Here is a 13,218-nt window from a genome sequence, read left to right on the forward strand (position 1 = left end):
ACATTAGATTAGAATTATGGGAAAATAAAAGCGTTCATAAACGTTTAAAATTTTAATCGAGCGTAACATATCAATACTTAGTATAAGATTCGATATTTGAGTATCCTTATGCGTACAAGATAAATACTGATTTAAAAGCCCTTCTTTCCAATGTCAAGTTTTCCGTCAGATTTAAAAATAAAAACGAGTAGATAACTACATTCGCTTCATGCAATAACGCCTAAGAAAGACACGTTAACCAAAACACGATGTGAAACTCATGAGTCAAACGCTGATTGAGAAAGATTTCTTTTCAGGCGGTTTTTTTTCCCCCGCCTTTGCTGCTTTGTTAGTTTCTACTACGTAGTTATTTCATTTGAGAAGAAATAGACATTGGTATATTGGCTGCTCACGTCGATGCATTTTTATTCCGGAATTAGCAATTCAATTATCAGCTGATTTAAACGTTTTCATTTTTAATGTTGTTGTTGTTCAAGATAGTACTGATAGATAGTTTTAGGTAACAGTTTTGCAGGACATAAATAGCAAGATATTAAATATTTAATAAGGCAAACGGAACAATAAGCAGTTGTCAACATACTTTAAACACTTTAAATTTGTTCGAAAGCTCTAAGTGCTACAATATGATCAAATGCCTTTACTTACGCGATATTTCGAAGATTAATCCACGAAATTTTCAGTTTTGTACTTCATTCAATGTGAGAGCAAAATTCGTTGCAACTTCCTTCGTTCGCCATTCAAACTGCAGTTGTCGTTGGACGATTAGTCAGAGCGCATGCGCAATGAGTCGCTCTCCTATTGAATCACTTTTGTTAACATCGTTCACCCACTGAGGAACCAAAAGCACCTTGACGACACTTCCTAGCCTCCGTTTCACCCCGCGGCACTGTTTTTTCACCCTAGGGTAAAATTCTTTACCCCTGTGGCACTCCTGGTTTTAACAGTGTAACAATTAAAAGAGTTAATTAATTAATTTGATTATAGAATATTGCATTGTCATCGGGTCTGAGGTCGCGTGCCAAATTTCAAAAGAATCCGATTGCAGGAAGTGGGCGAAATTTGAGCTGTAAGATTCCATTACAAGATACATACATACATACATACATACAGGTGAAGCTAATAAAAGCGTGTTAAAAAAGAAAGTCAGATCAGATGCCATGACCATTAACCAATATTGTGCCACATCAACTTATACTGCATCACAAAACGTATTTGGAGACTTTAAAAAATTCACATTTTTACGGAATTCTCGTGAAATATGTGACTAATTGTACTGTAAGTTTTGTGACATAAAAACTATGCTCCAGCTTGTCATTTTCCAGTAAAAATTAAATCACCCATTCATTAAGGGAATCAGCAGCATATTGAGCAAACCAAAAAAGGTTTTTGATCATCCTTCCTCGTAAATAGCTGGGAATAAGGTATAAATTTAAGAAATAAGTTTACTTACGATGTAGAATTAATTTTTATATTTTAGCGAAAGTTCACTTATATTCATTAAAATATAAGCATTTCTTTTGAAAATACCAATTTTGGTCGCCGATTTTTGGCTTATAACAGGCAGAGTTTTCGATCAAACCTTTACAAACGTCCAGAAAAGTTGACAGCGTACAAGAGAAGTATAATACTAAAATTTGACATTCAGATATTGAAAATTTGATGAAATACTAGAGGACCCGACAAACGTTGTTCTGTTCAAACTTTGTAAATTAAAAGTTTAAAAATATCAATGAACTATCAAGAGTTTGAACCGTTTTGTTGAAAAAAATAAATTATAAGAAAATGTTTTAAGCTGCTTGGAGTCAGAATGCATATAGTATTTATTACAACTTGAGTCATCTGATGTCCACTGAGCTGTTCTTTTATTAACTATTTTTTCTCCCGCACTTGATGGTTTGTTCCTTCAGCCGTACTCAAAGGATGAAAAACGTCCTCAGATATTAAATGTAAAAAACTAGCTACCCATCTAGAACAAAAGGGAAATCCCGCTGCAACGTCCTTCATATGAAAAAGAACAAAACAATCGAAAGGATATCGTTTAAAAAATGATAAATGTGAAATAATCCTCTGAATAAGCAAAGCCCCCCTCTCAATGTAAAATAAACATTCTTCAACTAAAATGACTAAACACTCTTTAAAAACGAAAAACCATTCTTTACAATTCGAAATAGTTCGCCAAACAAACAAAAAATACAATAAATTATATTAACAGTAGCTTTAGAATATAAACAAATGATAACACAACTCTATTGTTTATAGCCAAAATCGCCAAGCCACCACGTTACTATAATCCAGCCGATCAGTGAGCGAAGTTAACTCCGACCGATTAGCGGTCCGATCTTTTGAACGAAAAGTTTTAAAACTTCATATATTGCCTAATATGTTCTTTCCACCGAAGATGAAGGTCTTCCACTTGACTTGGGGATATTTTGATAATTGGGAATCTCTGCGATTTTTATTTATTGGCGTCAATTTTTGGCTCCAGTGCCTGCGCGAAGGAATTTTTTGTTTCAAATCTAAACAAAAGGAACCGAAACATCTATTCATATCAGGTTAATATAAATCAGCGAGGCTACCAAAATAAAATTGTTTACGCCAAAAATGAGACGACCGCCCCAGATTCCCAATTATCGAAATATCCCCTTGATCTTTCGTGTACAGAACTACCCTGTTGTAATTTATCAGAACGAAAATAAAATTTGTTTCGTCTTTAAATTCCATCATCTTTTCCTCCAATAATGTACTGATTAGTTTAATAACCCTTAAAGTATTCCTGACATTGGTGCCATAACTCAGATGGATTTGAGCCGAGAAACAAATGTTGCTAGATACGCTACTTTCTGATTATTTGGTTAGGAAAACCTAAAGCACCGATCTGGTCACATAGTCCAACTACGACGACAGAACACACGTTTTGCTTGAACCTTCCAGTTTTGCTTTGAAATATATCTTTGGACCTAAAATCGTTGCTTTCAAGAAATGAAGGCTTCACTCTCTACGTTTTATCTGTTCTCAATTATAAAATGTCACAGTAGCAAATTTCATTACAAAAAACAGAGCTGGGTTTCTTATTGTCCCTTTGGCAACGAGTTAAATATTTATTTCAGTTCTCGTTCAACAATAGGTTAAAATGAAAACTAATCATTTGGGAGATATAACAATCCAATGTTTAAATTAATTAATTAATTAACAAAAACGTTTCCGATTCGATCCATCGCGCTTCTAAACCATGCGCGCCACAACTTAATTACACACAAAAAATTTGATCAAAATCGGTCCAGCCGTTTAAAAGCCTTATGGTGACAAACGTCGGCACAGAAGATTTTTATATAGATGAACGTTTAAAGCAATTATTTTTTCATTGCTCATGCGCGAAAAATAGCAATTTATAACCTTCACAATTTAAAGCTCAAGTAGATCCTCCAACTCATTATAAAATTCCACAGGGTGGCGACAGATCAGGGAAATCAAGAAGATCAGGGAAAGGTCAGGGAAATATCAGGGAATTTTGAAAAAATAACAAACAATCAGGGAAAATTGATTTTATGAAGAAAAAAAATTTTTTTTTGCTTTACAAAATTAAGTACGCTAATTCCCTACGCATTTTCCGCTAATTATCTGTTTAAAAAAAGTAAAATTAATGAGGTGCGATTATACACTGCCGCATATTTGTGCATCAATATCAAAGTATTGAATCTTACTTATTAACCACAGGATGAACTTCCTAAGATTGCTTCTGTGTCTGTTAGATTGTTTATTTTACCTAGCTTGAAATTTCCTTTTACGCTTTCAATGCTACGTAAAATAAACAACCATACAGGCAAAGAGGAAGCCTTCATTAATGCCTTAGCTCCTTTGCCTTTATTCCATTGTCTCAAAGTAATTAGTGTACTGTAATCACGATTTCGAGAAGAAAACTTTGGTTTTTGAATTAATACTATAAAAGCTTAAAAGTTATTAAATCTTCGCGTTTTTAATTTAATTGCTAAAATTGAACATTCAATTTAAAAAAACTTTGTTTTTTGCCGTTATACTATTTGTTGTCACCGCAGATTATAAAGGTTTTCTTTTCTTCAGACTTAAGTGATTCTTTAATTTCATAACCAAGTTGTATTCTTCTTTTATATATTTTGAAATTAACAAAAATTACTTTTTTTTTCTTTCTTTTTTTTTTCTTCTTGCATTTCAAAGTTGTTTGTTACAAGCAATCTAAGATTTTTTTTCGTTACATACTGAAATCATTTGAAATAGAGTTACCTTGTGTACTTAAGTAAATATCTTTATTTTTTTATTCTTAAAATGCTGTATTCATTCATTAAAACCTATGTTCTTGATTAGACAAAAGCTCTCTATGAATGGATGTCAAATGGTTTCATCTGTTTTGCATAAATATGTCAATTAGTTATATAAGAATAACTACATTACTTCTAGTCTTTCACTATTACTTTTTATTCTTGCAACAATTATTATACTGTTTGAAAACTTAGTTCAAAATAATTTCGATTACTTTTTAGTTCTATCATAAATACATATATGTTTTTAAGAGTAATTTTAATAGTTTCTTAAAATTCTTATGCTAAGTGGTTTCTGGAAGTAAAGTTTTTTTTTTTTTTTAATTTTCTATAATTTTTCCAAGTAGAAAAATTTAATATACTGTTTTGTAGGTTTTTTCCCCCAAAAAATTGACTTGATATGTTTGTTATTTTTTTAACCATTTTATTTAAAAAGTAGCATCTTTTTAAAATATATCTTTAGTTCAACAACTTTACACAACTTAAAACATTTAAAATGCGGCATTTTATACAAACATAGAATGGATTTCAAGTAGAGCAAAGAAAGAAAACCATTATCATTGGTAACATAAATCAGGGAAATTTGGTGAACTTAATCAGGGAAATCAGGGAAAAGTCAGGGAACTTTTTTTCACAGTTCCTGTCGCCACCCTGATTCCAGTTTAAAGCTTAGTCTCAACTATTTCCGATGAAGGGTGATCAAAAACCTTTTCTGGTTTTCTCAATTTGTTGCTAGTCCCCTAAGCGCATGTAAATATGCGTAAACGTAATAAAACATGCGTAAACGTACCTCGTGTAGGGGCACGTTTACGCAACCGACTTGGACTCAAAAAACTTTTTTAAGGGTTAAAAACACAAACTGAGCTACAACCGAATACTGTCCGACCATCGATTACATGGAGAGGCTAATATCCGGTTTATATGCGGAAATGGACGTATCCTATTAGTTTATAGGGATGTTAGTTGGTTTGTTTCAGATGTGCACTTTTGCCTCTGTATTATTTAGCCTTAGTTTTGTAAAAATAAAAATTTGCTCACAGCCACATTTTTAAAAGTATATTCGATCTGTATTCTCAAGGCAAAAATTAATTGATTTATTTATTCACAACAAAAGTTTGAGCTTACCATTTTGCTTTTACGTTCCTGAACGAAATGAAAATATTTTATTTTCTTTTTGTTGTTTCCATGGTAACTACTTTTGTTTCCCCTTATTTTATTTCTGAGAATGCAATAGAAGAAAAAGGCACTAGTGACATTATAAAACGCGTGTATCAATATCCCATCGATATTTTCCCATCTTCCCTGCTAGATTCACTCAGATGGAATCGTCTTTACCTGGCAGATTGCCAGATTGCATACAATCCGTGGTCAAACAGTATACTGCTTCATAAAACCGCGATGTCTAAAATTTCCTCAGTTAAAACATAAAATTTAGAAAATTCATTGAAAAAAATTCGCGTAAACTTGTCCCGGTCTACCATACTATTAAATATTTTTCATATAAGGCTTATTTAACAGTAATGTTATAATATTTAGGCATTATTCTAGCAACTATGCTGAATCATAGACTAATAATAACTTATTATTAGTCTATGTGCTGAATAGATTCGGGTCCTGCTGCGATTCACATGATGGTGACGTCATATCTGCTTGGAGTGGCTGCTATGAGCTTTGAGAGAAATTAAAGAGTTGTCACTAAGTTTGCATCATTTTTGGCAACTTATTTTTGGCGCCAAATTCGACAATAAATTGCTAATTGGTGCCAAATTTAGTGATTTTTTTAAATTTAATGGGTTATCGCTGGTACATGCTAAGGCCCCTATATATACGAGCCGGCGCATCAGCTTAAGATTAGCCATTTTGGATCGGAGCGCATGTTTGATTGGTTGTCTTTTCTGGCGAGTTATCGCGTTTGGTTATTGTTTACTGTGAGTAATTATTAGTGGCACACGTGAATTGTTTATTAAATAAAATATTTTCGGCAAATTTGGCGAAATCCGAAACTACTGTGGTAACCCTAGCAGTGCAGCAATGAAAAATCCGATCCAAAATGACTAAACTTAAGCTGATGCGTCGGCCTATTTATATAGCGTCTCTATAGTACATGCTAGAGCAAAATCGGGTGAACTTGCGCCAAAAGTTCGATTTTGCATGTAATGTTGCAGTTTCTTCAACATATTTGACAGTTTTTGCAGATTATCATCAAGTTTGTGCATTTGGAGCTTGTTTTTACGATTTTCTTATGTCCCGATTTTTTGCGCATTTCAAAATCCGATTGCATCCGCTTTTGAAAAACTCGATCGTTTTAATTTATTATGTGATTCTGTTCCTTTGACTTCAAAAATTTTGTATTGACCATTATTTTCAACCTTTTTTATCTTTTGTTTTTAGTAGAAAAGGACGTGTAAGTTCGTTTTCTTCCCCACACCCACTATAAAATATCAATGCAGTTGCATTCAAATTGATTCAAGCGAATGCCATTCGTAAAAAAAATGTTGTTCACCAGTTTTGAATCTTGGGTTTCTTAAGATTTTAGGACTGAAAATTGATCTCTAATTTTGGTTGGAGACACTAAAAATAGCAAAAATCGGGGAATTCTAATGTTCTGGTAATGAACATGCAGATATTTCAAGTTTCTCAGATTCAATCATTTTTTCCATATTTTTAGCCTGTCTTAAAATTTTTAGTTTTATTTACTTATTCTTTAATTTTTTCATAATTATTTTGCATATATTTTAAAATTCCTTTTCTTATGACATTTCTCAAAATCAATTTTTTTTCCCTTCATTGTAATTTCATTATTAATTTTGTGATTAAATATCAAACAGTTAAAGATAAAAGATTTTACTGCTGCCTTTGCTTGATCGTCAGATTTGTTAATCAAGTATTTCAGTATATATATATATATATATATATATATATATATATATATATATATATATATATATATATATATATATATACAGTCGAGCCCGTTTAATGGAATAGGCAATTTGCCAGGAAAAATTATTCTAATAAGCGGGATATTCCATAATCTGGGATAAAAATTACACACATCAACGGTGTAGTACATTGGAATTTTATTACATTAAGCGGGATATTCTATTATCCGATATTCCATTAAGCGGGCTCGACTGTATATATATGCACACAGGGGCGGACTGGCCAGGTCGGCTAATCGGGGATCCCCGACTGGGCCAACTGCTTAGGGGGGGGGGGGGGGGGTGCAGCTTAAATAGTTGACCTTTTTCTGTTAACAAATTTTCCTAAAGAAAATTACTTAATTTCTTGCTCTTCAAATTCATGTTAAAATTGTGCATAAAGTAAAACAGGAAACGTTCTATAGAACTGAGATTGATACTATGCATCAGTGGTGCCCAATCTTTTTTATTTTTACCTCGGGCCACACTTCATGTTAAGAGGAATATTGTGGGCCAGAAGAAGTATAAAGTTTTTTTTTTCTTTTTTTCTTAATAGAATGGTGCCCCTGTATATATATGTAAGGTCAAATGCAGGTGAATAACTTTCACATACCAAAAATAATAATAAAGAAAAGGAAAAGTTTTTAATTCAACTATTCTTTTTTGTTTCCTTTCTTTCTTTCAGCCTTTTTGAACTAGTTTTATGAAGCAAACAAATTTTAAAAATAGGTATCAAAGTACTGTAGCTTAAATGTGCACTAAAGCAGTGATGTATTCAGCAAAGTAAATGTGTGAACTAAATTTAAATCAGAAGAAGTGTAAAAAAAAAGTAGATTTGGATAAGACTAGTCTTTGAGAAAAAAATTAGATTAAAGAAAAACAAAGCAATAATAATAAATGTAATCAGGAGAGCCAATTGGTAGTTGGAGTAATGGTGGGTTTGTATCCTTAATCTCCTTTCTTGTTTTTTTATCGTGTCACACATGTTTCTGTGTGTGAAATATACATAGTTGCTCCAAATTTAAATTTGTCTGCCGTAAGCTGCTTGAAATTCACCATTTTACTGCTTCAAACTCACTATTTTCCTTCTCCCAAGATTGCCCCAAAAACGAGTTTTGGTCGGCGCATCCCTGGCAGCACAGGATTTTATTTCATTGTGTGTATATATATACATATAATGTGTGTGTAGTAGTTCCTTACTTCAAAACATACTTTTTGCCGCTCCAATTACACTATTTTCATGCTCCAAGTTTCTACAAAACAAACTTTTTGGTGAGCCAAACTGTTCCTAGTTCAGTATTTTCCTGGGCCAAGCTGCTTCAAAGGCGCTATTTTCCTGAGCCAAGCTGCTCCAAAGTCACTATTTTCCTGTGCCCGAGATTGCTCCAAAAGTGGGTTTCAGCTGGCACATCCCTGATTGAGAAACATTGTGTGGTTTTTTCTATGAAATAATTTTTATTTTATTGCGTTTTATTTAAGCTATTATTGTTCATTTCTTGTTTTATTTTATTCATTTTAATTTATTTATTCTTATTTATTGCTATAAAGAAAAGTTCCAAAGTTTAAAATTTTACTTTAAAGGCTATAAAACATTTTGAGTAGTTGTAGTACTAACAAGTATTTCAACCATTAGAATTTATAATAGGTAAAGTAAAAGTAATGGTTTGAAAAATGTTCCCTTTAGAGACATATTACAAGAAGGAGGAAGTGCGGTTGATGCAGCTATCGCAGCTTTAATTTGTGATGGTGTCGTAAATCCCCAGAGTATGGGCATCGGTGGAGGATTTCTAATGACTGTATATATTAGGTGAGAATTGTATAGTATTTTCCTATGCTTAATATTATCTATAGGTATTTATTCTAGAACAGAATTCAGATGAACTTAATTTGTCTGAATGCTTAATTTATTTAATGGTCCAACAGTTACGTGAATGTTATTGTTAAAATTAAATCAAGAGTGTTTTCAGTTCTCCGTTTTAACCTTTCTGTCAAAGCAGGAGTCAGATAGTGTAATTTTATTTACAGTTGTGTCATAAGTCTATCAGTGTTACATTCAGCGAATTTTGTTTTTGGTATTTTATTACTCATGTTCAAAAGAATTGATTTTTCTTTCAACAGGGAAAGCAATACTTCGTTTGTGGTTGATGCTCGAGAAACAGCACCAAAAACTGCTTCACAAAATATGTTTGATTCTAATTCAACATTATCTCAATTTGGTATGGCATTTATTTATTTATTTATTTCCAATTGCAATAATCAATTTCTCATGTAGCTAAATTTTTCTTTTGATTTTTTTCCACGCAAAGCATTAAAAATTGAATTTACAGGCAGACATGGACACATCTATTAGAATTAGTTTTCAGGGATGCCAGATTCTTCAGGCGTGTGTTAGCCTCTAAATTAAGCAAAGTAATATTGAAATGAGCATGTGCATCGCATGTTTTTTTATTCTTCCCCCACATTCAGATAGACTCACCTCAACTGTACAATTTCGCAGTTTCATAGCACCCACGGGTTACTGTCTAGTAACTTTTAAATTTCTAACTTAAAAATAAAATAATCATACATATTATTTCTTAAAGGTGTCTTTTGTGGGTACTCATAATTTCTCTAATGCTTCATTAAACTTTAAAAATAAGGCTTTATTTTAAAGACTGGAAAATCGCCTGTCAACGTATGGCGGGTGAACATTACTTCTACATTTGAATGAAGCAATTGCCTGTTTGGTGACATTTTGGTAGTTGAAATTTCAACCCTAACTACAGTGGATTAACCCTAAACTTTAGTAGATAGTTTTCATTGTTGACTACTTTTTCATTTCTTCATTCTCCTAAAATGAGTCTTACTGGGTGAAACAGTTAAGGGGTTTAAGTAGTGTTAAACTTCAAAGAAATAGATTTTATGAAAAAAAAATGTTGTGCTGCCATTTATTCTGAACATTTTAGTACCAGGTTTTTATCGAACAAGGAAAACTTCCCGAGATTTTAAAATCAATATATTTGTAGTTTGCGTTTGACAGTATACAACCACGCCCACTTTAAACGCATTTTTCTCAATACGCAAAATTTGGAGTTTCGCGCATTACATTTGAAAAACTTGCTGTTCTATTGCTTTGAAATTTTCTGTGAATGTTTTTTGTAACTTATTTTTTAAATTATACAGCAATTTGACTTAAAATATGTGAAAAAAATATTTTATGACAATTTTTACCCTCAATTCTCAGTTTTTTAAGAAATTTTATATTTTATAAGTTAAAAAATATCTAACTTTTTAAATTTTTTTGAAGAAAGGGTGTATAGTATTTGATTATGATATATTTGTGAAATTTAAGACCTTTTTTTGTAAACATAAGCCTTTTACTCAGTTCAGCATAATGCATGGAGTGAAACGTTCAGTTTTCATGATTTTGAAAAAGGGCATTCAGATTTTTCTATTTTAAAGACAATAATTTTTTATTTAAAACTTATCTAAGTATACTAAATTGTTTACTGATACATGCATTTACAATCATAAAAAAATCAAATTACTGAATTGTTTTTCTTAGGAGGTATAGATTTTTAAAAATCGCGCTCTCTTTCTACTCACATTAGCATGGTAACACTATTAAGACCCCTTAAGTTACCGGATCCAGTTCAGCTTTGTCACAATAAAACATTTCCCTGCATGTCAAACATTAAGAAAAAATTATTATCAAATTATCATGCTGTGGTGTGAGTTTCATTGTTGATGACATCAGCGTTACTCGATCAGTAAATTGGCTATTATATATATGAAGATTTCAATCAGATGAAAAAGAAACAACTCACATTTTGCTGGTTTTTGAAAAAATGCACTAAAAAACGAACTTTTGATGAATTCAATAAATTTGTTCACATAAATTGCAAACTTCCACTTTCATTGGACGGTTAACTCAGCCCAGTTAGCATTAGGGTGTAAGCCAGTTGTAGAGGGTATAAATGTTCCAGAGATTCAGGGGGAAGTTTCAAATGAGGAGTTAGATTGGGAAACTAAGTGTGTAATTTTGGGGGACTCTATGGTAAGGGAGGTGGGTAACACAGTTGGGAGAGTAAAGCGTAAGGTGGCTAGGTGTTGTTTACCAGGGGCTCGGGTAAAAGACGTTAATATGGTTGCTGAAAAGAAGGGAGTATTGAATAAGGAGGACATGGTTACTTTGTGGGTGGGAACAAATGATGTAGGCCACAGTAAAAATGAGGAGTTTTCTAGGGAATGGGAATCCCTGTTGGATAAAGCAACCAGCTTTTCGACGAATGTCCAAGTGGTTGATTTGCTTCCCAGGTATGGAGTGCATAGGAGCTGGCTAAATCAACGTGGGAGGTGTATGAACTTGCTACTGAAGTCGATTTGCGAAAAGCGCAGTATCAGGTTCATTGATGTATGGAGTCATTGTAAACGGGATTGGATTGCTAGGGATGGCCTGCATCTGAGCTCTACAGGGGTCAAAATGGTTAGTGGATTAATTTTAGGGGCTTCGGAGTCAAAAAACTAAGTAGGAATGGGGGGCATGGTTCAAGCATCAGGTATCGAGAGAATGAAATTTTTCTGGGTATTGCTAGAAATGGAAATAAAGTGTCGAACAAGAGTAGTAATGTTAACAATTGTAATTTAGGAAATTTCAGGGTGTTAAATAAAAGCAACTTAGGCATGCTTAAAGTTTTCTATACCAATGCTCGCAGTATTAGGAACAAGATGGATGAATTGAAAAGCATAGTTATGGATGAGAAGTTGGATGTTATTGGAATTACAGAGACATGGGCTACCGAATCTGATGCAGAGTTATTACATATTGCTGGTTATAATTTGTTCAGACAGGATAGAGTAGGTAAAAGAGGTGGTGGGGTTTTATTTTATGTTCGAGACAATTATATTTGCAATGAATTGGTCATAAATGATAAGCCTACTGATATTGATATGGTTTGGCTGGAGTTGATGAGCAGTAAGGGCAAAAAGCTACGCTTTGGAAACATTTATAGGCCGCTTAATTCAAACCAGGGACATGATGAACAGATGTACCGTATTATTAGTGACATGTCCAGTAAGGGATCCGTTATCATAATGGGGGATTTCAATTTTCCGGGTATTGATTGGAATAATTTTTATCCTGGTAATGGCAAAGAAGAGGAATTTTTAAAAGTAATTGTTGACTGTTTCTAAGATCGAGTTGTAACTCAGGGAACTCGAGAGGAGGCGATTTTGGATCTAGTTTTTTGTGACATAGGTAGTTTTGTTCAGGGGTTGAGTGTAGGGGAGCATATTGGAGATAGTGATCATAACAGCATTAGGTTCCGGGTTAATTTTGAAGTGTGCAAAGATGATAATTTTAGGTTTGTGCCCAATTTCAGAAACACCGATTTTGTTGCACTTAGGCAGAGCTTGAAAGAGGTTTTTTTGTCAGGGTTGGAAAATAGCGACGTAGATCAGCAGTGGACGGAATTTAAGGATAAACTTGCTAAAACCGTTGGGGACTATGTTCCATTTAGGAGAAAAGGTGTTAGTACCAAAATTTGGCCCATGTGGTTCTCCAGGGAGACTAAAGAAGCTCTTAATTATAAGCAAGCCACTTTTCGTAAGTTTAAAGAAACTGGTCAGAGTGCGGAGAGGCTCCAGTATGGTAAGGCAAGGCGAAATTTTAAGTATTTGGTACGGATTCAGAAAAGGGAATTGGAGCAAAGGCTGGCAGATGACATTGATGGGAACCCTAAGAGGTTTTTTGCTTACGCTAATTCTGGGAAAGCTCGAAACAGTCAAATTGGGCCTTTGGTTGATGAGCATGGAAATTTAATCCAAAACGATAGGGATATTGCAAATGTTCTAAATAACATTTTTTCCAGTGTGTTTAACGATAACTGTATTTCAACAGTTGACACTAACAAGACACAAGCTATTATACAGCTTGAGGATTTTGTATTTTCCAGGGAGGAGGTTTTATTTCATTTGAAAAAGATTAAAGCAACTAAAGCTCCGGGACCAGATAATATTTATCCAAA

General features: G+C 33.2%; 1 protein-coding gene across 2 annotated transcripts in view; it reads left to right on the forward strand.

The window, feature by feature from the left end:
• LOC129223302 (scoloptoxin SSD14-like) overlaps positions 1-13,218 on the forward strand; it is a 91,475-nt gene that overhangs the window by 44,929 nt on the left and 33,328 nt on the right. For both annotated transcript variants that reach the window (XM_054857871.1, XM_054857879.1), the window contains exons 3-4: positions 8,898-9,020; positions 9,332-9,429. In XM_054857871.1, the coding sequence (XP_054713846.1) occupies positions 8,898-9,020; positions 9,332-9,429 (221 nt within the window). The remainder of the gene's footprint in view (positions 1-8,897; positions 9,021-9,331; positions 9,430-13,218) is intronic.

This window comes from Uloborus diversus, chromosome 1 (genome assembly GCF_026930045.1).
Source record: "Uloborus diversus isolate 005 chromosome 1, Udiv.v.3.1, whole genome shotgun sequence".
Classification (NCBI taxonomy): Eukaryota; Metazoa; Arthropoda; class Arachnida; order Araneae; family Uloboridae; genus Uloborus; species Uloborus diversus.